Below are 23,183 nucleotides of genomic sequence, written 5' to 3'. Positions count from 1 at the left end.
GTATAAATTTCATCAGGAGCGCACTACCGTTCGTAAACAACCATCGGATCGATACCGACACATATCGATGATGTTTCAACAATTGCGCGAGAAATATCGGAAGATATCGTAACTTTCAGATTACTGATATCAATTTTCAATACGAATGTTTTCCGAGCAATAGCAAACCGATACAAACATCGAGTCAATATGTATAGTTGATACTTCATGGAAGTATCGATATCTCTGTTTATTACCTAACAAAATTATCGATACTTTATGTATTGGTTTGATACTTTACAACAGCGATTTCCAATTTTTTTCCATCTCACGACACGCATAATTTCCGTGGTAGACCAAAAGGTATATCATATTTGGTTCAAGATAGCGTATTCACACCGGCTAGCTATTATTATTATTATTGTTTGACAGTCCGAGGGGAAAAGAGGTCAGTGCTCTTAACTAAATAATCAGATATTACATGTTTGAAAAATATTTGAGCCCCGATTGAAAATCATGGCTTGATAAAATCGCAAATACTCGAATTTGATATTTCAGGACGCTGATATTGATATGTGTCAGATATTGCCTCGAAAGTATGGATACTACAAAAACCTTTTCAATTGATTGACACTTCTGAACAGTAGCATATGATGCTGGACCGATAAGAGCTTTAATTAGATCGTGTATTATCGAATTTTCATCGTGAAAGAAATCGCCAATACATTAAAAAAAAAAAAAGGAAAAAAAAGAGGAAAAGAAGAAAATGAGAGACATATGGCTACAGGAAGAATAATTTGATAAGCTGTTCCGTATCCTACCTGATTATTGCTGCGCGCGCGGTTCACTCATTTCGCGACTCTTTTATTTACTTTTCCCTCTTGTTCCTCCTGCTCCCTCTCTTTCTCTCCCCTTTTTTGCAATATCCACAAAACTCATAGACTTCCAATCTGTTTCAGTAATAACCAGAGTAAACGATCGGACGTGACGTCACTCGGTTCGAACGCCGGCAAGTCGAACGATTTGGAATTGTCGGTTTGCGTATATGTATGCCGAGTATTCTGACATGTAAAGCGGACAACAGTAGTCCAGTCCACAGCACGGCCATTACACGTTAATGTTGGACTTTGTTTGCCTTGAAAATTGATGCTCGCTATACCGGCCTCTGGTTCACCCTTTCGACCTCGTAACCACCGACTCTTGTTGCTTCTATCCTATTTTTTTCTCCTGCCTCCACCCCCGTATCCCTTCGCCGCATGTCTGTCGCGTTTTCCGCGCGCGAAACCGATACGTTTTATCAGGAATCGTTCGAATGTAAAATTCTCTGTCGTTTCATTTTGTATTTACGAGAGAGCGTGTTACCTTCGAACAGAGATATCATCCGCGAAATCTCGATGCTCGCTGTTTCGATTAATGCCAAGACCGATCTGACGCGCCAAAATTTTTTCGCCCTTATGTTTTAATGCAGCTTCCGATTGCAAATTATACTTCATTTTTAACCGGATGCGCGCAACCTTCTGTACACCCTGGCTACGTTATTTCCGAATTTTGTGGACTCGTAAATCTCGCTTACGTTCGTTCGGAGCGTGTCAAGAATTAACTTACATAAATACGGGGACTTATATTGGGTTGGCAACTAAGTGATTGCCAACCCAATATCGCCTAATGACAAAATCCGCAATCACTTAGTTGCCAACCCAATATTTCCAGATAAAAGATTTAACACGTTGATTATCATATCGTGATTGTTTTTTTTTTTTTAGGATGATCAAAATAGCATAGGTTTCACGGACTAAATAATTTTCAACGCGACGAATGACTTAGATAACATTGTCGATGTAATTTTTGGCTGAAATTAAACGTTTCACGGTGTAGAAATCTATTGTTACAACAAAATATATAAAATTGGCGTGGCAGTCAACGTCTTTGTCTATTAGGGATCAAGGAATACGTAATACGCGAGATCATAATACTACACATATTTCAACTTCTTTAAATCTCGTGTAATTGGGGAATCTAGACAGAAGAAACAGTGGCAAAAAATACTATTTGCCAGGGGATCTTTGAATTTCCTTTACACAGTCACTAGGTTAGAGAAACAGATCTGAATAATGTAAATCGATCGAAGAAAAACTACAAACGAAACGTTGCGTCAACAAATCTTTGGCCCTTAATGTGTTAAGCGACGATACGCAGAAATTGTGCAAGGTAAGATACTTCGTCATTTGCGAATTTTGGAATCGCGATGTTACCTTCGCATCTTGGGTTTGCAACTCTCGCTTCTCGATCAATGTTCTGATTTTTATCCCGCAGTACTTTGACCTGATGTAATTTCGCTTAGCTACCGTCAGACTCGAAACGTTTTATAGGTGAACAGTAAAAGATTTTACAACAGAGCCGTGCGATAAGGAATCGGCTTGCGTTTAAATTTGCTTTGTCAGATTTATAGCGTACCGTATCTTCGTACTCCGCTAATTTAAATCTGCGCCGTGGTAGACGAATAACTAGAATCTTTCATAAAATTTAGCCATACCAGAGACTAGAGATCGATGATAAGTTACCAAAGAGACTTTACGGCCGCATAGATAAAGTCAAAAGCGAGTAACTGTATACGTTGCATTGCACGATATATAATATTTTCTCAGTTGTCGAATAGGTATCTGGTCTTTTGTTACGCGCAAAACTCTAGACATATACGAGATTGGTCGTCGATCAGACGTATCGATCGTTACTATGAAAAATCGATGACTGGAAGTCGAAAATTGTAGTAATACGTTTTTGATTTAACGCGTGGTATGAGTCTTCAAAGTAGAGAAATTCTTCGTGATAGTTAGTGTTGAAGTGGTCACCACTTCTACGAAAACTCTACATCTGGTCTTTTTAGTTTTCTCGAGCGCTGAAGCCATCGATGATATATAGACAAAAGACTAGCATGAAGGCAGACCATAAACAGTAGACAGGCGACGTTGGCTTCGGGGTTTTCAGTTATAAGGTAACACTGCTAGCGTGCGGATCTGGACCAGCTCAAATTCTATTCCTATTTATTATTACACTTCTCTATTAAATTAAATATATATTTTTTGTACCTTACACTTTACCCACGCGTTTTCTCTCTTTATACATCTAATAACCTCAACAGTTAGGAAAGTAGCATGTGTCCTATTTATGTATTTATAACGCAAATGTATTTATGTACAGTGAATTGTTAATACATAAGATTACATTGTATTAGGTTGTCCGAAAAGTTTCTTTCGTTTTATAAGATGATAATAGATGAACAACAATTTCTTATATTATTTTATTGAATTAGATATGATCCATTTCGTTATATTTCTATTATTATGTTCGTGCATAATTCAATAAACTAATATAAAACAAGAAACATTGTGCGTCTATTACTTCCTTATAAAACGAAAGAAACTTTCTGGACAACCTAATACAAGAAAATTACAAACCAAGAAAAATGATTTTTCGAGAATGAGCAATCTCTGGCAAAACTATCACGAAATACTCATAGAGGATTAAAATCTAGTTGGCCAATGTTCTACTCGTGTCATACTTGATCTCATCGTTCTAGCTACTGTATCAATGTAATATAAATATACATATATAATCGAAGCAACAAATATTAATATCGTATGTCACGTATTCTGGATAAAAATCAAAGCGTATCTATATCGTCGTATAATTCTACTTGAAACACTTACCGATCGTCGTCAGCACCGTGAGAGAATATAAAAAGGCTTTGGCGAAGTTCCACTCGTATTCCGGAATCCGTCTTTCTGTCACGGTATCACTAGCGGAACTTCCGACATATGTTCCGGCGTTCTGGGTCGCCATCATGTCTTCGGTGATCCTCTTCACCAGTTGATCCTGAAAACGTGCGATTTCCTGGGCAGCCAGCCTCGTCCAGTTCTCACGGTAAAGAATGTTCAAACTCTCCGTAATTATCCATATATTTTCCACCGTCTTCGCTCGTGCTTCGTGATTAACCTTAATAGCAAAAAGAAAAAATATCCTCGTTAAAATAATACAAATACAATTTGGCGAAAATATATTTCAAGTACGTAGGCGCTTACGTAAAGTTGCAGATTTAAGGAAAGGAAGAATCCCGTGGAGGGAAAATTTTCATTGGAATTTATCAGCGTCGAAGAATAACAGCGCATGATAGATATGGATAAGACGAAGAGAAACTGAAAATATCTTTTCCACCCAGAAGACTCTACGGAACGAGTATCACTTTAAAGAAGGAAGAAACTAGTCGGCGACGACCAATCGATAAAACTTCGTTGAAACGGAGCGCCAACGCTAGAACGCACCGATAATTCGATTGATTCAGGTTCACTGAGGTCATCTCAGGTAGGAAAACGGGATTCTGATCAAAGATGCAACGATAAGTCGAAATTCGTTACCGTTTCGCTTAAGCGATAATTGGGAAAAAAAATCAAATACCGTCATGCTTATTTGCAGCAGCGCGCCATCACCAATACTACACGCGAGTAACGTTAATGCAATGGCATTGATTCAAACGCTGATATAGTTCTTTTCAAAAGAAAGATCAATTACTAATTGGATGATTTTTCGGTAAAGTCTTTTCGATTGTATCTTTACCGTTAACCACTCGGTTTATCGCCTGTGTATTTTTCAGTAAAAAATATTTTGTACAAAATAATTCGATAGGCAAAAATGCCGATATCACGAAAAAATTTCTCTGGAATCTATAGAATGGAAAGTAACAAAATGTCCATGTTTCAAACGGTCGTAACAGCAAGTAATATAAGATTTATTTCGCTTTAATTTATGAAACATAGCTAGAGAGAAAGAGCGTTCGTTCGTAACAGCGTGAATCGTTACGTGGCAAGTGACAAATATTCAAGCCATGTGAACCGTAAAAATGCAACAATGAAAGGCAAAATGAAAAAAAAAAGAAAAAAGCGGGAGGAAAAAAAGGGAAGAAAAACCGCCGGGTGGAAATCAATAGTTGTGCACTCACTTGCTTTAGCCAAGCGGTGGTATTCCGTCTGGTAGGCTGATTCTCTGCTATTGTGGTAGCAAGTGTCCTTTGTTGTATCCCGGCATCGGTACCGCCCTCGATGGCAAGGAAGATGAAGCTACCCAGTAAAGTGTAAGCCACGAGGAGGGCACATATTCCAAGGTTTATAATACAACCTTTGAGAAAGGAGTGCTGGCTGGCCTTGTCCGGCACTCCGCCGAAGCAAAGGCACCTCACTTGTCTCGACGGATGTGTTTTCGAGCGGTCCGATGTGGATCTCTTCAAGGACGATGTATTGCCATTGTTCGCGGGCTTGAAGCCCTCGTAAGCTCTGTAATGTCTCGCGCTGTCCTTCTCCATTCTATTTTTTCCCTTCCTACCGGATCACCCAATTCTGTCCTCTGACTATCATTTGTCGAACTGTACCTTAGCACGGCCTGTCGTTCGCATTTGTCAGCTCAGGTCGCTGATAGAGGGAACCGATGGCGAGGAAGAGAAATAGGGAGATAAGAACGGCCTTCTAATCTTCTTCGAAATCCCTCGAGCTGACCTCGCGTGAGAGTCGTAACGTCACTCCTCCACGGTAAGAGTAAAACGATCGTCTCTCCTTTCTTATATTTGTGTTCGATACCAACTAGAGATCATCCGGTAGGTTGTCGGGCCGATTTTTTCTCCTAGAAATACGAACGACTCGGTGGACATACTCGAGTCGTGCAATTTACTTGGACGCGATCGAGTCGTTGACATTGATCGTGGATAGTTTCCTCGACGATTTTCTGCGCGATCGTCTGCGCGATCTCCGCGAATCCATTCCTTTTAACGGTATCGCGTAAATAAAAGTGGTCGAAGCGTCGGATTCTTCGTTGCGAACGAGTCGCGGTTCGAAACACTCCATTGGGCACGCGGTACAGTAGAACGCTGTGAACGACTCGCGCTGAAATGTTTATGACAGAAACGTTTAAACCAGGCTCGAAAGTTGCTGCTTTCGAAATAAAAGGACAGTCGTGACGGGATGACGGGATACTCCGATTACGGTCACCGCCAATTTTTATTATCCTCTTAGAAAATGGTCGTTCGACGGAAGCAGATCACGAAGGGATTTCGTAGGATCCGAGGGAACGTTCGATCGTATGCGAGCCGGGCACTCCCGTCATTTTTCTAGAGGACGGCTGTCCTGACTGGAACGCGGCCCGGAATTCTATGGACAAAATCGATGTTTGAGATATTTTCTGGGATATTAGTTCTACCTCGGGATGAGGCTCTCTATCGAGAACGAAATCGAAAGGCTCGATCCTCGTTTTCGGGGATATTGCCCTCTTAAGGTACGCATACGTTTAAGAGATATTTATGGGTGCCGGTGCAATAACGTCGAACTCGATCTTATTAAAGAATCCGCCGACGTTATGCAACGCATAATTCTGCTTTACGAGCCTTAAGAGCGTTGTTCAATTTCAACATCTTGCCATCGGTTGGGCTATGTTTTACCGCGCTTGCCTGCAATTCGCGATTATCCTTTGCGACCAATTTTTCTTTCGGTGGTCCCTCCTGTCTTTGATACGTCGTTAAACAATTTCAATTTTGAAACTCCCGTTCGAGTCTCGTGGAGAAGGGGCGATGTTCGTACAGTATCGAGTTGTTTCTCGACGACGCGCGTACCAATCGATTAAATCCGATCCGGTGTCACGAACGGAAACCACGACACTGTGACACACGTAGGAGCACTTCCCCTACACGACGTCGACGACGACGGCGACGCCTTTTTCTCTGTTAGCGGTAAAATGGAAACTTAAATAACGGCGTAGAGTGAATTCCAAGAGTGTCTGCATGAGTCACTTAAACTTTTCTTCGTACCGGTTGAATGTAAAGCTATCAGTTCCTGCTTTTCCCATTCTCTCTCTTCTCTCGTGCTCTCGTTTCTCGCTCTTCTTCGCTCTCGTCCGCGAAGAAAAGATGGAAAAGAGGAAACGTAGCCGCAAGTAGAGCCGCGAGATGCAGATGGAAACGCAACCGGCAAGCAAGTGGATGACAACTTCAAGGCTTCATTCTGACAAACAAGATCTCCGGAATAAGTATTCTCGATGCACTTCGCGGCTGCGTGGTCCTGCGTTTCGCACGAATCTTTCACGATGCGCGTCGTTATCGTTTATCATCCTCGTTGCATTTATTTATTTCTTGCCTCCTCCTTTTTCCTGCTAGTTTCGTTCGTTCGGTCGTAGCTCGTCGATTTAACGCATCGTCGGCTCACGTGCAGAAGCAAAACTCACCGCGAAAAGCCGCTTAACTCGGTCACACTCGATCCGCTAATTTGCTCGTGTCCTGTACGCCGTGCCATCCTCGTGTATTCATTCCAAAGCTTGGCGAATAAATCAGCGGACCGCGACGCGCGAACCTGGCGACGTTTTCCTCTCGCACGATCGAGGTAATCTGCAAACAAAAGCAAGAAGGTTGAATTCGTTGAATGGATTTTATACTTGCTTTTCTTTGTTCTGCAGCAGAGTGCTGTTAAAACGCTTAATGTTTCAATATACGAGTCGTCCATATCTATGTTGACCGACCCCATAAATTAAAACGCATAGAAGAATCGAAGATATTACTTTTTAATTCTTCCTTAGAATTTACGATTATTCGTGTTATCTGCTTGCGACGAATAAATTTATAAAAATAACCATGAATAACAATTCCGTATCAGGATAATGCGAAGATGGATAAACCTTATAATAAGCGTAGTTGATCAGTTTGGCTTCTGAGAGGCTCTTATCGAGAAACGAAACTAAACGATAAAATTACAAATCAATAAATACATTAAATACATTTCCGTTTGGATTAAGTTTCCTTTCAATAGCGTATGATATTTTCGTCGTAGAAAGAGGCGCGTGTACGCAACTATCAGTAATAAAGCCGTGATTCTTTCGATTATTAATATCACGATTTTATTATTCGCCTTTATTCAAAATGTTGATGCTGCGATCTTCGCTGCGATCGTCGAAGAATTTCGATAGCTTTGCGTTACGGCGATATTAAAAATACCACGGAAGCGTTCCTAGATTTCAACAGTGACGCCAGAGCCGTCGCTATACATTTCTGTATAAGGTACAAAATCTTCCGTGGAATCTTCGAATTTAAATATCACTGAACATCGAGTCGCTCACAGATCCTGAATCACGCGTGGATATCAAGAACTCCAAGGGCTTTAAACCGGTTGATCTTGCGATGCATTTATGGATGTCGAAGCCTGGAGAAATCGCGCTATACCCGTCACGGTTTCCGTTTAAGACGAATCGACTTTTCCTCTCCCTTGATTCACCATGCCGGCCGTACTTCCCTCCATTTTTATCCGGCAACCTTCCTACGCTTTCTTTTGTACGATCTCGCGAGTTCTGTATTAGTGGATTTGAGGATGATCATCGATTATGGTCCCTCCGCTGGAAGGTTCTCCGGTAACCGAAGGAGGCACACGAGGCAACAGAAATTCCAAAGAACTCCTCCACGATTTCCCAAAGGGCCTGCCTCGATAATTCAACGTCCAGCGTCCACCTCGAATTCAACTGTCTTCTCCGGTATATCGAACCCATTGTGGCTAGTGTTGGATCTCTGATTCTTCCCAAAATGTGATACGGCCGGTACAGCCGTCGAAAAAGAAAAAAAAAGACACAATCTATGAAGTTACGTTGCACCGATCTTTAGCAGTGTCCCTTTATTTATTACCTTCGTTTTTATATAATTGGGGGAAATACGAAGCTGATTTGTCAGACATTATATTCCGTCGGAAAACGGTGAAAAATTATTCGTCACTTTCGCGATAAAAATCGCTGGTAATCTCGTTGATATTAATCTCGATACAATCTCTTGATTTAATCTCTATCGAGAAGCGATGGAACGAACTTAACGAATCGATGAGCGAACGCCACTTGAAATCAGGAATAACAGCTTTGGGAAATTAATGCAGATTATTGGAAAACCAATTTCAAAGACAAATTTTATAAACCTAGTAAGAGGCAAATGCTAAAAATTATGTATTTCTCTAAAATATATATTACAGGATATATCGGAATGCTTAGTAAATATCACGTAAAATTTAGTATTGCTGCTTGTACACAGGATATTCATAGATACGGTCAAATATAAAAATCTAAGTTCGCAACAAAAAAGAGATTAAAAAGTAATTTTAATTTTGTTCGTAAGCAAACGGATCGACGACGAGTAAAAAGATTCTTCGACTTTTCAATTTTCCTATCGCGATCGTTTACGGGAGAGATACGAGCTAGTTATCAGTAGTAATTTTATTCCCTCGATTCCTCTGTGGTTTCGACGCGCGTGAGCCGAACCCTTCAAAATTCGATACCAGCGATAAAACCTGTTTCGCTGGTTTCCTTCTGAAAATCTCGGTTTCCGAAAACCCCGATACCCGTAGAGCAACGTTTCCACGGATTTAGCGTTCGCCAGGCTTCTTTTCTACTCGGCACCTAGAAACCAATGTAGTTCACAACCGAGCATTCGCAGACACGCGCAGCCGTATTTGAACAGGAAAATTGGCCGCATCCAGTTACCGATTCGCGTCCCGAGCAAACAAACGGCCACAAACACATCGAAACCCGATCCCGCAAACATAAAAGAAGAGACAATGAATTTGAACTCGTCGGATACTAACTCGATGCTAATTTATAGTCCATCCTGATCGATGTTCTCGATCTTGGTTTTTACAGGCGGAGAAACGGTTTGCCTTGAGAACAAACTATCGAAGCAGACTCGCGATCGTAAATCGGCCCCCGCGACGGCGCTTCCATGGATCCTCACCTTTTCCACTTCCGTTCCGATTTCCAACCCGTTCCACACCTATTCTCTCGCCTTTCTCTTCGTTTTCTGCCTTTACAGCCCGTTTACGAACATCCCTGTGTATCCTCGTAAACGAGCGATAGTTTCTTGCCCTTTTCCTTCCTCTTTCCTTTATTGCGAACGATCGAAGACGACTCGTTCGAATTTTATGGTTTATCGGGGCTCAGGACCTAGTCGAACCAGGGCCAAACGATTCAGGGTTATTTACATTGATTTATGGGATTCGTAACACCTTTTACAATGCTTTAACCCCTGAACGTGCAATTTTTGTGGACCAAATCGGTGCATGATTTTTATTTCGTCAGAGTTGTTTCTCGGCTACGTAATAATTACGTCGTGGACACTTATGCGAATACATATTTCTCCCAATATAATTGAGAAACTACAACTTGGATAAAAGAACTATTTTGTCTGTTAAACGTTATAAATGTTACTGTACTTTGGATATTTTATACATTTTTGTATATTACGCGCATTCTATGGATTTTCACATCTACCAATTTTTCACAAGCGAGTAAAACTCCGCAATTCGACTAATGATATCTACATCGTTTCGTCGTTCTAACGATGCACCTTGCGTTCTTCGCACGGTTAGGTGCAAAATACGACGTGAAACGTTGTTCACACGGAATTAATATATTTCTCAACGTTAAAGTCTATTTTTATCAAAGCACGTACTTATTAATTTCGTGTAACTTCGTTCGATATCCATCGTGCTGGCGAAATTTCTAAATTCCTTGCCCCTGTTCTTAGATCTCTGGATGTTCTTTCAGACAACTTACGTAACAAGGATAGCTATCCTTGGCATTCGCTTCGACATTTTGTTAACACTACCTCTCTCTCGTACACAAAGCGATCCCAGCATACTTTCCTAACTTCCTAAATTGGAGTGCACCTCCGAACACCTCCGCTTCCTCCGCCAACAGTCGAGTATTCGTCTTTCGACGCGACGAATGCCACGACGTACCGACCTTAAAATTGCACGTCGGCTGCGTTTTACCTCCTAGAGCTTCCACCATCGGAGATTGCGCCGCAGCTGGCTCGTACATTAGCATTTATAACCAATTTCCAGCGAGAATCGGGAGATAACTGGCTCAGAGTGTCGAGTGCACCGACCGACCAGTTCATCGTTGAGAATCATGGCCGTGTGACTTTATGGGGGTTGGCGTCGTTCGCGGAAACGGAAAGGGAACCGGCGGTGACCGCGCGTGCAAAAGAAAAACGAAAGGTGGAAGGAAACGTGAAAGGCACGGGAAGGGGAAGACGGCATAGCAGGTAGACGATAGAAGGGAAGCAAGAAGGGTGAAATGCAATTTCTCCGTTCGGCGCTTCTACGCTGGCGGGAGAACCACCTGTGCTCGTCTCAGCGACTTTTAAATTCGTACCATTGTCGGTTCTATTTGCTGAAAAATGTTTATTCAATTCCGTTTACCGTCACTGCAAGATATTTACCCGGTCGCTTTTGCTCGAATAGCCGCGTCGCACCACTACAAGCAATGGGAATTGGATGAGGCTGAGATGCGAGGTGGATGCTGGTGGCTTCGGGGGTGGTGAGCACAGATAGAGGATGACAGAGAGCCGAGAGAGAAAGAGAGGTAATTTCTCGCTAAGCAAAGTGGAGCAAATTTTCTAGCAAATAGAGCAACGCCAGGTAAGTGTCAAAATAGCTTTGGTTTATGAGCACGATATGACTTTTTAAACCCCTATCTGCTGACTATACCGAATTCGATATCCGGCTGGCTGCCAGTCTTCCCTCTATCTATTTTTATTGCGATAAACTTACGACAGCATCGTATTTGAAATATCATTCTCTATCGATAGGAAAGAATAGGAAAATTTCTTTTGATTAAATTTAAAAACGACCGCGAATATTTTATTAAACGTGGGAAGATTCGAAGGAAGAGATGGTTAATTTTAATAAAATACCGCGTGCTAAAAAAGCTAAACCAATCAAAGAATGAATAAATTTCTCGGTTATCTGGACTCGTCTGAAATAAACATTTATGCGAATCAATAAATTATAGAACTGATAAATTCGTAGTAGCCTTCGATGTTCCGCTTCCATTCGATAGAACGAAAATGGAGTAATATTAGCTTTTGTTTCGATTTCCCTTTAAATTTGCACGATTTCGTACAGCGACCAACGAAATCACAGTCGGCGATGCAAAATTTATGGCAGTGGCAATACAGGCAATCGAAAATTTCATTAAGCTGGCACCGTCATGATATTCAAACTAGTCGGGATCAATGGAAAATAGGGTATACACATGGTGATACAACGTGGTCCGTTCTGAATTTAAAGCACTTATCGTGTTTCATAAGATTTCCTCTTATTTCCATATTTGATGCTTCAACGCTTTCGTTAAACCGTTTTTCGTCGATGACGTTAATAAAATTGTTTCGAATCTAATCATTAAAAATCTATTAAAATACGCTGTCAACCATAATTACGGTATCCGTTGATGATACAAATGGAATGTTTTCTACTACTTTTATTTTTTACTTATTTAAGTATTTTACGGTTTTGTTCGCATCATATCTGCTCTTGATGTAAAATACCAAAAAAAAGAGGTAAAATTCATTGAAATTTTCCAGCAAATGTAACGTAGTAGGTGTTTTAATATTTAAGATTATTTAAGGTTTTAATAAATAAGGCGTTTAGAAACTAGATAATGTACGGCTGTGATAAGAAAATGAAAAAGAGTTTCAAACAAAGCGACCGATTTTTCAATTGTTATCGACGATGCTTGCAGCTGTGACAATCTGAAAGACTACGACCTTTAATCAAGATTCTCGAACTAATTAGGGCCGCGTCGCGTCGTCGCCTGTTCATTGGCAATTGCCGTGTTATAATCTTGCTCGTAGAGTTAACGACATCAGCACGTGAGCTACAGTCCTTGAATGTAGATGCATGATGCTGAGGTGTCGTTAATTACGGGAATTCTACAATTCAAATTAGCGACATACAGCCTGCCTTTCGACGAGGCGCATTATGCATCCGCCCAGAGAAAAAGAACAGATTATCTAGAAGGCGGAAAGGATAAATCTCTTTAAACAAAATGAAATTAAGTTAAAATAAATTAAAGTTAAATCAATTGAATGTAATCTAAAAATGTCTACTAACAATAGTTAATAACACGTGGATAAAAACTTCAACAAAAGAGCAGAATATCTAAAACGTGAAACAAATAAATCTTTTTAAACAAAAGTAAACTACTGATCAAATGTAATTTAAATTCCTACGAATATTAATAAAGAACGCGCCGACGAATGCTTCGGCGAAAGAGCAGATTATCTAAAAAATGTAAAGAATTAATCTCTTTAAACAAAATTAAATTACCGATTAAACGTAATACAAATTCCTGATAGTAATAATTACAAAGAACATTCCGACTTCGACAAGAACGCTTCGGTAAGAGAACGGTTTATCTAAAGTATAAAGAAAGGACAGATCTCTTTAAGTAGAATTAAATTACTGGTTAAAACGTAAATTTAAAAAATAATAAAATAAATTTCTACGAATGATCGTTAAGAATACTCGAACAGGAACTGAATTTTGGCTCGATCAAGAGTCGTGGGATGTACCCAGTTCGATTGATAAACCAAGCCCAAACGAGTCGTTACTCCAAGTACTTGCATTTGTAAGCTTTTTACGAAAGTCCATTCGGTTAACCTCAGAGGCATTCGAACAAGAACTGAACGTGATGAAACATCGTTAGACGTCGACTGGGAAAGGAACGACAAAAAACTATCGCACTTGGACAAATAACGACGATACATTCCTCGCAGCTGTTTGCCAAACTTTATCACCATCGTTTCGGTGCACACGAGCGCATCGATATTTCCGCACGTACACCGTACCGTGCATTTACACGTGTGCGAAAACCTGTGCACAGCCATAAGCAGGTGGAACAACCTCGAGAAGAAGTGTGGCAACTTGCAGACAATTTCTGTTGTTTCACGTAGCCGTTCCTCTGTTTTCAAGCTTCTAAACGGCAGAAACAACCGCGTATGGAATAAAAGGAGACAGAGACAGTTGGGTTATTCGGAAGAACCGAGAACCACGAACAATGTAGCGTTAGGTAAGTGGTATTGATCCATTATTGTGTTCGCGACCACGGATCTTCGTGCTCTCGGCCAGAACACGGTTTTCTGCGAATTTCGAAGCGAGGTTTCAGGCCAACTTCAACTACAATGGCAAGTGGAATGCTTGCGTTATACTTGGCGGAATATTTGCAAACGTGTAGGTAATAGATACTCGACAAAAATATCCTCGAATATGACAAAAATATATCGAGATACGGAAATGTGGTTTTCAGCCACGAGAAATTTGTTCAAGCGAATGATTTTATATAAAATATTGTAGACGTATTTTATTTTCTTCTTTAAAATCGGAGGAAAACGAGACGATTCAGGAGGAAAGTGCGTTATGCGTTTCATCTTTATATAAACGCGTGTATAATAATTCCAGGTTACGAGAACGATAATTTGCATTCCGTTACGTGAAAATTGATATTTACGTTCGCGGTAATCCAGATTTCTTGCTCTATTCGTAATCTCTCGGAGATAAAATAACAGGACCTACGTGGACGTCGAAAACACAGAATAGGGGAGCAATAGAGTAAGAATTATTATGTTTGTTACCTTTTATTCGTCATTACGATGTGAAAAAAAGTTTGGAGGTAAAATGAATTCAGAGACTGCAGAAGAAAATAAATCCTTTAAAAATTTGTCGAAAGGACAAAAGATGGGATGCTCTTCGGTTAAAATGAAAAGGACAATGTCGCGAGATACAGGAAACGGCGTAAAGAAAAGCAGGAAAGAGCAAAAATAATAGAAGCGGAGATAACAACATGGCATGCAAGATGGTTGCGGAGCGTGAAAAAAAAAAAAAAAGAAAGAAAATAATAATCTACGACTTATGACATTCTTTCAAAATGGCGTGCTTGCTTTCTCGTATACAACCTGGCGAATATGGGCACAACGAACCGATGTGTAACGCTGCAAAATGGAACAAGGTTGAAATTTGTGTTCCGAGATGAAATTCCCTTCTGTACGTAACCAACGATACTTGCGAAGGCGTATCCGTTCGGGAAAGTCCTTTCTCGATTTAGCTTGCTAGAGAATGCGGTTACGCGATACCATCAGACGAGAGCGTATGCTCGTATTTTCCAAAATTAGCGATGCAAGGAAGCTTACTTCGTCCTGAAAACTCGTTCCAATTTTTTCCGGATTCCTGTCTGGTTAAGATTCTCGACGAACAGACGTACCTGTGTACAATTCCGTTCAAACTGATAAATATCGATCGGTATGGAGCAACGTCGTGGAATTTATGAAATTCTTTAGAATGTTGTAAAAATGTACAACTTTTTTCAGCGAAATATTGTTCCTTGCCTCTGTAGTAATATATTTTCTTTCCTTTTTTTGCATCTATAATATCTATAGTCTAATACCATAATATTAATAAACAAATACTAGATTCATAGGATAAGATGCAAAATAGAAGATAATAAACGAAAGAAGACAATTGATTCTGTAAACGCGAAAACGTGATTGTTTATTAGTGCAAAGAATGGAATGTTAAAAATGATTGGTTGGCTGTGTCTCGCGCAATGGCATGATGTCTGAATATTTTCGGTAAATTTTCCAACTTGAATATTTTGTAAAACGAAGTTAATCATATCGCGTAAGATTCTTTTATACCGCAACCGAAAAAGGAAGGTAACTTGCCTCATTTTTAAGAATTGCTATACGTATGTGAAGCTTATGAAAAGAAGTTGTACGTTGTATAGATTAGAGGAATAGCGTAAATGTAAACCGGCGCGTGTGTGTAGTAGCAGACTAATTAGAAGTTAATTGCCGGTATAAATGTTATACTATTTACCATCGGCGCGCTACATTACACACGGATGTTACGTTGTAGCATGTAAACGTGATATTATTGGCCGACCGCTCGTCGATGTCACATTAATGCGTGCTGGATCTTGTCAAGCGACAGTGACTATCGCTATTAGTTCTATTACAAAGAGTTGCCAAACCACGTCAGTTTATCGTGTGCGTTACCTCTATTCGCATCGACACATAATCGGTAACTGAATTTTGTTGATAAACGTTTCAGCAGATTATTTGAGTACTCGACAGTCTACAGTCGAAACCACTTAACACGTGGCTGATTTCATAACGTATAGCGACATTCTAAAGGCTACTGATCCGGATGTATTAATGTATTTGTATTATAATTCTATTTCTCGTTTAATTCTATACGAATAGAAACAAATCTATCAATTTTTCACCAAAAATGTGAAAAAATTATGATTTTCTATCGCCCCTTTCTATTCAGAAACTTTTCTATCTTTGGTTTGAAAAGATAATATTGCATTTGCATTGCAATATTGATTTTTATGTATTTATAAGAGACTTGAAATATGAAGACACATAATACGAAGACATATATAGGGTATCCAAAGTAATATTAATTAGTGGTTAAACTGTTTGGTTGATGTTAAGTTTCTAAAAGTTTACTTGCTCTATAAAATATGATAGAATTGTAGTTTATCATAGTTATCGGTGTAATAGACCAAGTTAATAATTCAGTATAAATAGGTACCTACAGGTTAACAGAAGATGATTGATTCGTATTCTAATCGTTACTAGAAAGCGGATATATTATATAATACAGCAATCAATTACCAGGTATAAAGTAGGAATAGTAGGAAAAATAAACGAGGAAAGCTGAATCCCGTGTAATTCGCAAGAAAAATAGTCATGTTGAAGTAACTACTTCAAGAAAAACTCTACATCTTTATTTATGTATATTCGTGACCTCGAGACTGCTATTATGCAGAAATATTCTAAATAAGGAAAGGTGCATATTATTGTACCCTTGAATATACATTATGTTTTGGGTTGCAAGGACTAGGAAGAAAGCAGCTAATAAACAAATTTCTATTTATGTTCCCTGTAGCCTCTAGCCAAAGCTATAAGCTTAACTTTTTTGGTAATGTCCTCTTGCTATAAATATATGAACGTGCTCCCTTTCATTCCATTGTCTAGTAACACTAAGAGTCTAGCAACACTAAGAGAGTAAGGATCTGAATCAGCATAAACTTATACATTATAATTATACTGATACCTTTAATTATTACAATATACTTTTCTATTACAAATTCATCCACTCGTTCTTCAATCGGACAATTTCAAACTCAACAAGTGAAAACACCAAAGATATTATCTACCTATAGAATATCCAAAGCATAGTGCTTTCCGTAATACTTGATAGAGAAAACATCTTCTAATTGGGTTCCATTTTCCTAATTACTGTATTCTCAAAAATATGAATTTGCACGGAAATCCGCAGTTTAGTTACGAATCTGGTGAAACTTCCAAGATTAGGACGCTATCGAGTTTCCTAAATCCGTAATTTCGATAACGAAAACGACCGGAGATATTAAACAAGATTGGAATCCGATCATACGATCTGCATCGTTGTAACGAACAATAACAAAAGAGGGAACGCGTACTGTGGCAGGTTTTTCCATTTAAGTGGTATTTCCCGTTTATGGGCCGGGCAAATCGGCCCGGTAATTTCTGATGTAAACGCAACGCGGCGTTTACTATAAACGGGGAGAGAGTGTTATTGGACGGCGGGAGTCTCGGTCGGTGGCCACAATTGGTCGAATCCCGGCCGCTCGCGAAGAGTCGGCAATTCGGTTCAGTTTATTAGCAGGCTATGCTCAATTATCGTCGGTATGACAATAATTTGCTCTCGTTTGCAGAGGACCCCTGGCCATGCAAACCTGCCGAATCAGCCGGTGGAATTAACCGAATGAATTCGAATTGTCCGGCACGTCGATCGATTCGTCGTCTCTCAGAGCTCCGTTGCTCATATTATTCTAGATGCAACGTCGAAATTGACCTACGTCCACGCGTTCGCTTGTGTCGCTGCAGGCCTCCTTCATTAGCGGAAGTAAGCCGAATTACGTGCTCCGGATTGCGTTTGAAGCCGCGCGCCACCAGGTCCAGGCTCGTTACGACGCCACCACCGAGAAATTCGTTAATTCGGCATTACAAAACGGAAATTAATTAGATTTCCCTATATAACGGGAGAATCGCTGCGCGGTAACACAGACGCTCGGGAAACGCTGACGATAGACGCGGCTGAATCGGATTCTGTTTATAGCTGGCGCTGTTGTTAACGCCAATTCAAGCCACAGTTTGAATAACGCCATTAAGTATATCGAATATTCTAATTGCACTCCTATTAGAATCGTACACGTACGGATTAGAGTCGTGGTTAAACAAGGAACCCGGTCAAAAAGAAGGAAACATGGTACGAATCGTGCAAATCTATTGGAAATTCTATTCAGACTCGTGATTAAATAATCGTTAAGAGAGCTTGTTATTTTCACGAAATACAAAACGCGAGAATCACATCGACCCCGTTTTAGTTTCAATAATAAATATTATACCGATGAACTATTGAGACCGCGGATTTTTATTCGTTCATGAAAAATGTAAAATCACAAAAATGTACGAGCGTACGTATAAAAATAAAAAATATTTAATGCGAAGTATTTGCTAGAACGTATAAAATCCACGTAATGTGTAAAAACATAAAAAAAAAAAAATATTCAGAGTTAAGTAGGTACTTGTTACGATATTTAATGGGCGAGATAAATGTTTACGTAGACCAAGTTTCCTTAGTTATGTTAATACAAGCACGAACTTGCATAAAAATCCGCGATGTAATAATAATAACTATCGTACCAATGAACTATTTCTACAGGCTGTTCGAATTTCATCGGAATGATCTGCCATACTAGTCGACTAAATATCGAATGAGAAAAATGCTGATATCGAAGAATATACGAAGAATCGAATCTCAATGAAATTATTTTAAGTCGGGGATTTCATATTCCACGATTATAGCGTATGTATTACAACATCAGAACATTGATTTCGTTCTCGGAAACGATGTTCCAAAGATCTCGTTCAAGCTGCGATATCCGTAATCGTAGATAATGACGTATTTTACCCCTCGCAATTCGAAGCGTACGATTCGCGATTTTCTTCGCTCCTTCGCTCTTAACGTCTATACGATAGGTGGGAACGATTTCGAAATATCTCGAAACTTTATCGAAGCTTTTCTGTTCACTCGAAGCGCGAAAAGCGCTGTACGAGACACTTGAACGATTTCACCCGCTGTGAAACTTTCATTTTGTCGTTCCACCGGCGGAAAGTACCGCAAAAGCAGAGAAAAAACCGAATTGGCGAAAGAAGAGGGAAGAGGAAAGTTTCATCGAAGGAACAGAGAAGCAGAGAAATTACCAGCGAATGGCGAATTGTTTTTAGAACAATTGTTAAAACGGCTTGTTAAAGCGGTAATTCCTATTTAATAATTCTTTTTATTTATACATATTTATTATTTTGGCATTTTTTTTCTATCGCAGTAATATCGCCGGGATCATAATCGGGAAAGAAATGAATTTGTACCTGTTAATACCGTTCTCCGTTGTTTATTGAGATAAAGTGCGATGAAAGAAAGCTCATTACTACCTCAACGATATTATACTCTTATACTTTAATGTCAACGAACCGAAAGTCGAGGAAAATGTAATTTCAATTCATTCGCTTAAGAAAGAGATTGACTTTTCATTATAAGTAACTCGCCAATTGTAAAATCATAATTCTACCCTTTCTCTTAACAAGTCCCGTTCTACTTCGAAAGGAATAATACACAAATATTACAATTTTACATAGAAATACTTTCTAAGATGTGTTTAGAGGATTAAGAGATTTCTCGAGCGTTTTATTCTTTTTAATGCCTTTCGCTGCGACAAATAACGCCGAGGAACAATAAACCATCAGATTCGTGTAAAAATAGAAACGTAAACGCGCGCACATAAATTCGGAGAAAATCCGAGCTAGGTTTCGAGCAAGGTTTCTTACGAAGTAGAAATTTTATCCAGAGAACCAACATTTCAAATATCCTTCCTATCGCTTTTCTTTCCATCGAGCGTTTCACGTTCGAGAAAATCAATGGACGCGTCTTCTATAATTTCGAAAATAAAGAAACCTGACGATCTCGCAGAGAAGAGAGGCAACTTCTACCAAACTAGTGACGTGAATTTCTTCTTATTCAAGGTATTTGAACATAATCCTACCCGGTGGATCGATTCCACCGCGTCTCTCCGTCGTCCGTAGAAAAAACGTTTGATCAGGAATTCAGAGGACGCGATGAAGTTTTCACGGAATAACCAGATAGAGATGTATATTTACTGATATTCGACGAAAAATTTATAGAAACGAGCGTCTCTGTTGCCTGTAAAACTTCGTTTTCAACTTTTCCCACGTATCGTCAGCTACTTGGCCTGTTATTGCGCTTTCAAACGATTCCGCGTGTTCGGAGTTACAAAAATATTTATTGCATTACCGCGTAAACCGAGTCAACAGCCGTGAAACCAGGACCGTGCATCGACGTGAACGTGTAAGTGGTGAACTGGCGTGTTAAAGCCAGCTCAGCTACTGAATTAATATTTCCTGACACGTATATATCTTGCAAACCACTTTTGCAGAATATTTTATAACGTTAAACTTGCCATACACGGATCAGAACAGTCAGAATTTAATCGATGATGTTTCATTAGATTCGCACATTGACTGTCGTGGTTATCATCGGTAGCCTAAATTTATCATTACTAAATTTTCTGCAGTGATTAAAGTAAGATAAACTTCATGAACCTGGCAATTCTCAACGATACGAATGACCGACAATGGATCGCAAAAATATTCGTACTCTCGTCAGAAAATGATTTTAGGTTTACATCGTAATGAATTGTTGAATGAAAATTAGCGCTGTAGTGAGACGCGACTGCCATAATTACGTTGGCAAAATTTGAACTGGATCTGAAAGTCTACGTAAAATTTGCAAGATACTTACTGCAAGCTTACAGTTGGTGAAAAATTAATATACGGTATGAATAATTGCTTCAAACACATAAAAGATATTTAAAATGATTTCACGGAATTCATTACGAACGATTGCGTGTTTAAATATTTTTCTGATCTCTGGAAAATATATATCTGTATCGAATGTTTTGCAACTTGGGTATACATTTTTCAAATCGTTAAAAATTGTATCGATATGATCATGGTAATAGGGTGTCATTACGATGCCAATGAGATTTTAAAATGTTTCGTACAACGCGTGTAATTAGTTCGCAAAAAATATACGAATATCATCGGCAGCCACCGTAATGACATTGTCAAAAGGAAAAGTACGCAAACACGATATAATGTTTCGGAAAAATTAAACGCCACGGTGTAGTACTTACGTTATATCTCAATTTATTGCTGTTTCTGGAGCATCATAAAATTCGCGTGGCTGTCAACGTGTTAACAAATCTTCCTAACGAGATATCACGTGATCCTATCGATACTTTCATTCATATCGGGAAATTTAATTCATATCGATCAAAAAATTGCGCGTTGTCCTTCGACACGTGCAAAAGACGCGCGAATACGTACATATATTATTTACACTCACATACATACACAGATATATATTTCTATACGTATTATATATTATTGCGAGCATGGCACGAGGTCGAACTCGACGATGTTGACAGTCACATACAAATTGTCGCGGCGCGAAATGACAAATTAACGGCGCCGGCCCATTCATACGGACACTGATTAATTGCCATTTACTTGCAAATTTCCAGGGTGCGCGCGTTTACACGTTGCATGGGTAACCCTCAACCTATTCGTTTCCCTTTCTCCCGCCAAAATCGAGGTCTTCTCACTCTTGTTTGTGCATCCATGTCGCTGGTAAGCGGAGCCGAGCCGAGCCGAGTTGCGTCGCATCGTCGCGAATTTTGCTCCTGCGGCCGCCTAGCCGCGTTGACGCAGCTTGTTGTTTGTCATTTGTTGCGGACTGCATTAACACCGACCGCATAGCAGCGTAGCGGGATTCGTGCGAACTCAGTTTACGATACTTGCGCGGCAAAATCGTTGCCGGGCGGTAAAAACTCTGCGTTCACATGCTGTCGCGACTGCATCCAGTCAGCAAGATATTTTGCAAGAGAACGTGCAATCAACGTTTTCTTTTTTTACTAATTGTATTTGCCAACACACAGTAGCTCACGAAAGTATTTCAACAGGTGTAGCAATATTTTACGAATATGTCATGTGCATTACACGAAACAGTTCGTAACGATCAGACTAGAACGTTATGATTATATCGGTGAAGTCTGAAACAGATGCGAAAATGTACACGGAAGCTACAAGGTATTTTGTGCAAGTAAATACATAGTTTGTAGAGACCACAAAACCACTTAAACAGCCAACTACGTACATTGTTGCAAAGTATGTTTAAAATGGCTATTCGTGCTGTATATTAATTTTTATTAAATACATGTTTGCATGAAATATTTTGTAGCTTCTGCGATATTTACATTTTCAGCTTGGTTTCAACATAACTTCCAAACGTTTCGTACAACACAAGCAGTATATACGTCAATGTTTTCTATAGTAAATGTTCGAGCAATTTTATAAACAAGTGTACGAATAGAATCGATAGAAAAGATTCTGCAAACAGTTGGTAGCTATTATCGAATTTGAAACACGAGCAACTCCCTAAACTTCCGTTAATCACCTTCGCAACTCCAATAATAAGACTCAACTTTGTTCTAGCGTAACATGCAGCCCATCATCCGCAACAAAATCCAAGCGATCAAAAGAGAGTTGCTCGTTACTTGTGAGACTGCTCGGTAAACGGGATCGTTACCGAACCAGCATCCGAGTACGATTCCTCTCCATCAGACGAGCAATTTTGCGTTTGAGCTAGCTTTGAGCTATATGTTACAGTATCAACCCGCCATTTAAGCCCATGCATATTCCACCGTTCCGTGCGTCTCTTTCTCTCCTAGTGTCTATAGAGATGAGTGTAAACGTAAGTCTATTAAATGGTTCGACGATCCAGGGAACACGGAGCGCCAATGTCGCGCGGCAACTTCACCGGAAGTTGCCTGACATCGACAAAACTTTCGCCACGGTGTGCAAAGCTCTCTAACCAATTCTAGCTTGCTCGCGTACCGATGGTTGGCTCTTCCAGACTTCGTTTGCTGCAACGCTAATAAAATATCATGTGAAACGATCGTCCTTCGTAATAGGTGACGCGATAGTGCTCCCACATCGCTGTTCGTGTCATTATCGTTCTCGTTTGTGGGCTTGGTTCGTTGAATAAGCGCAATGGCATATGGTAGCTGGTCAAAATATTCGGACGCTCACCATGCACGATTTTTATGTATTCAATTTTAACGTATTACAGGGATTATACGAAGTTTTCGAAGTTTAAGTTTCGTTGGTATCGCAACGA

General features: G+C 39.7%; 1 protein-coding gene across 9 annotated transcripts in view; it reads right to left on the bottom strand.

Annotated features, from left to right (window-relative positions):
* LOC126916914 (TWiK family of potassium channels protein 18-like) overlaps window positions 1–23,183 on the bottom strand; it is a 363,234-nt gene that overhangs the window by 52,147 nt on the left and 287,904 nt on the right. For all 9 annotated transcript variants that reach the window (XM_050723215.1, XM_050723211.1, XM_050723206.1 and 6 more), the window contains 2 exons: window positions 4,973–7,396; window positions 3,687–3,972 (listed from right to left, as the gene is read on the bottom strand). In XM_050723215.1, coding sequence (XP_050579172.1) covers window positions 3,687–3,972; window positions 4,973–5,332 — 646 coding nt within the window. In that variant the 5' untranslated portion in view covers window positions 5,333–7,396. The remainder of the gene's footprint in view (window positions 1–3,686; window positions 3,973–4,972; window positions 7,397–23,183) is intronic.

Source organism: Bombus affinis, chromosome 5, assembly GCF_024516045.1.
Source record: "Bombus affinis isolate iyBomAffi1 chromosome 5, iyBomAffi1.2, whole genome shotgun sequence".
Taxonomy (NCBI): domain Eukaryota; kingdom Metazoa; phylum Arthropoda; class Insecta; order Hymenoptera; family Apidae; genus Bombus; species Bombus affinis.
The sequence above is the reverse complement of the archived record's forward strand: the minus strand, read 5'-3'. Positions and strand labels throughout refer to the sequence as shown.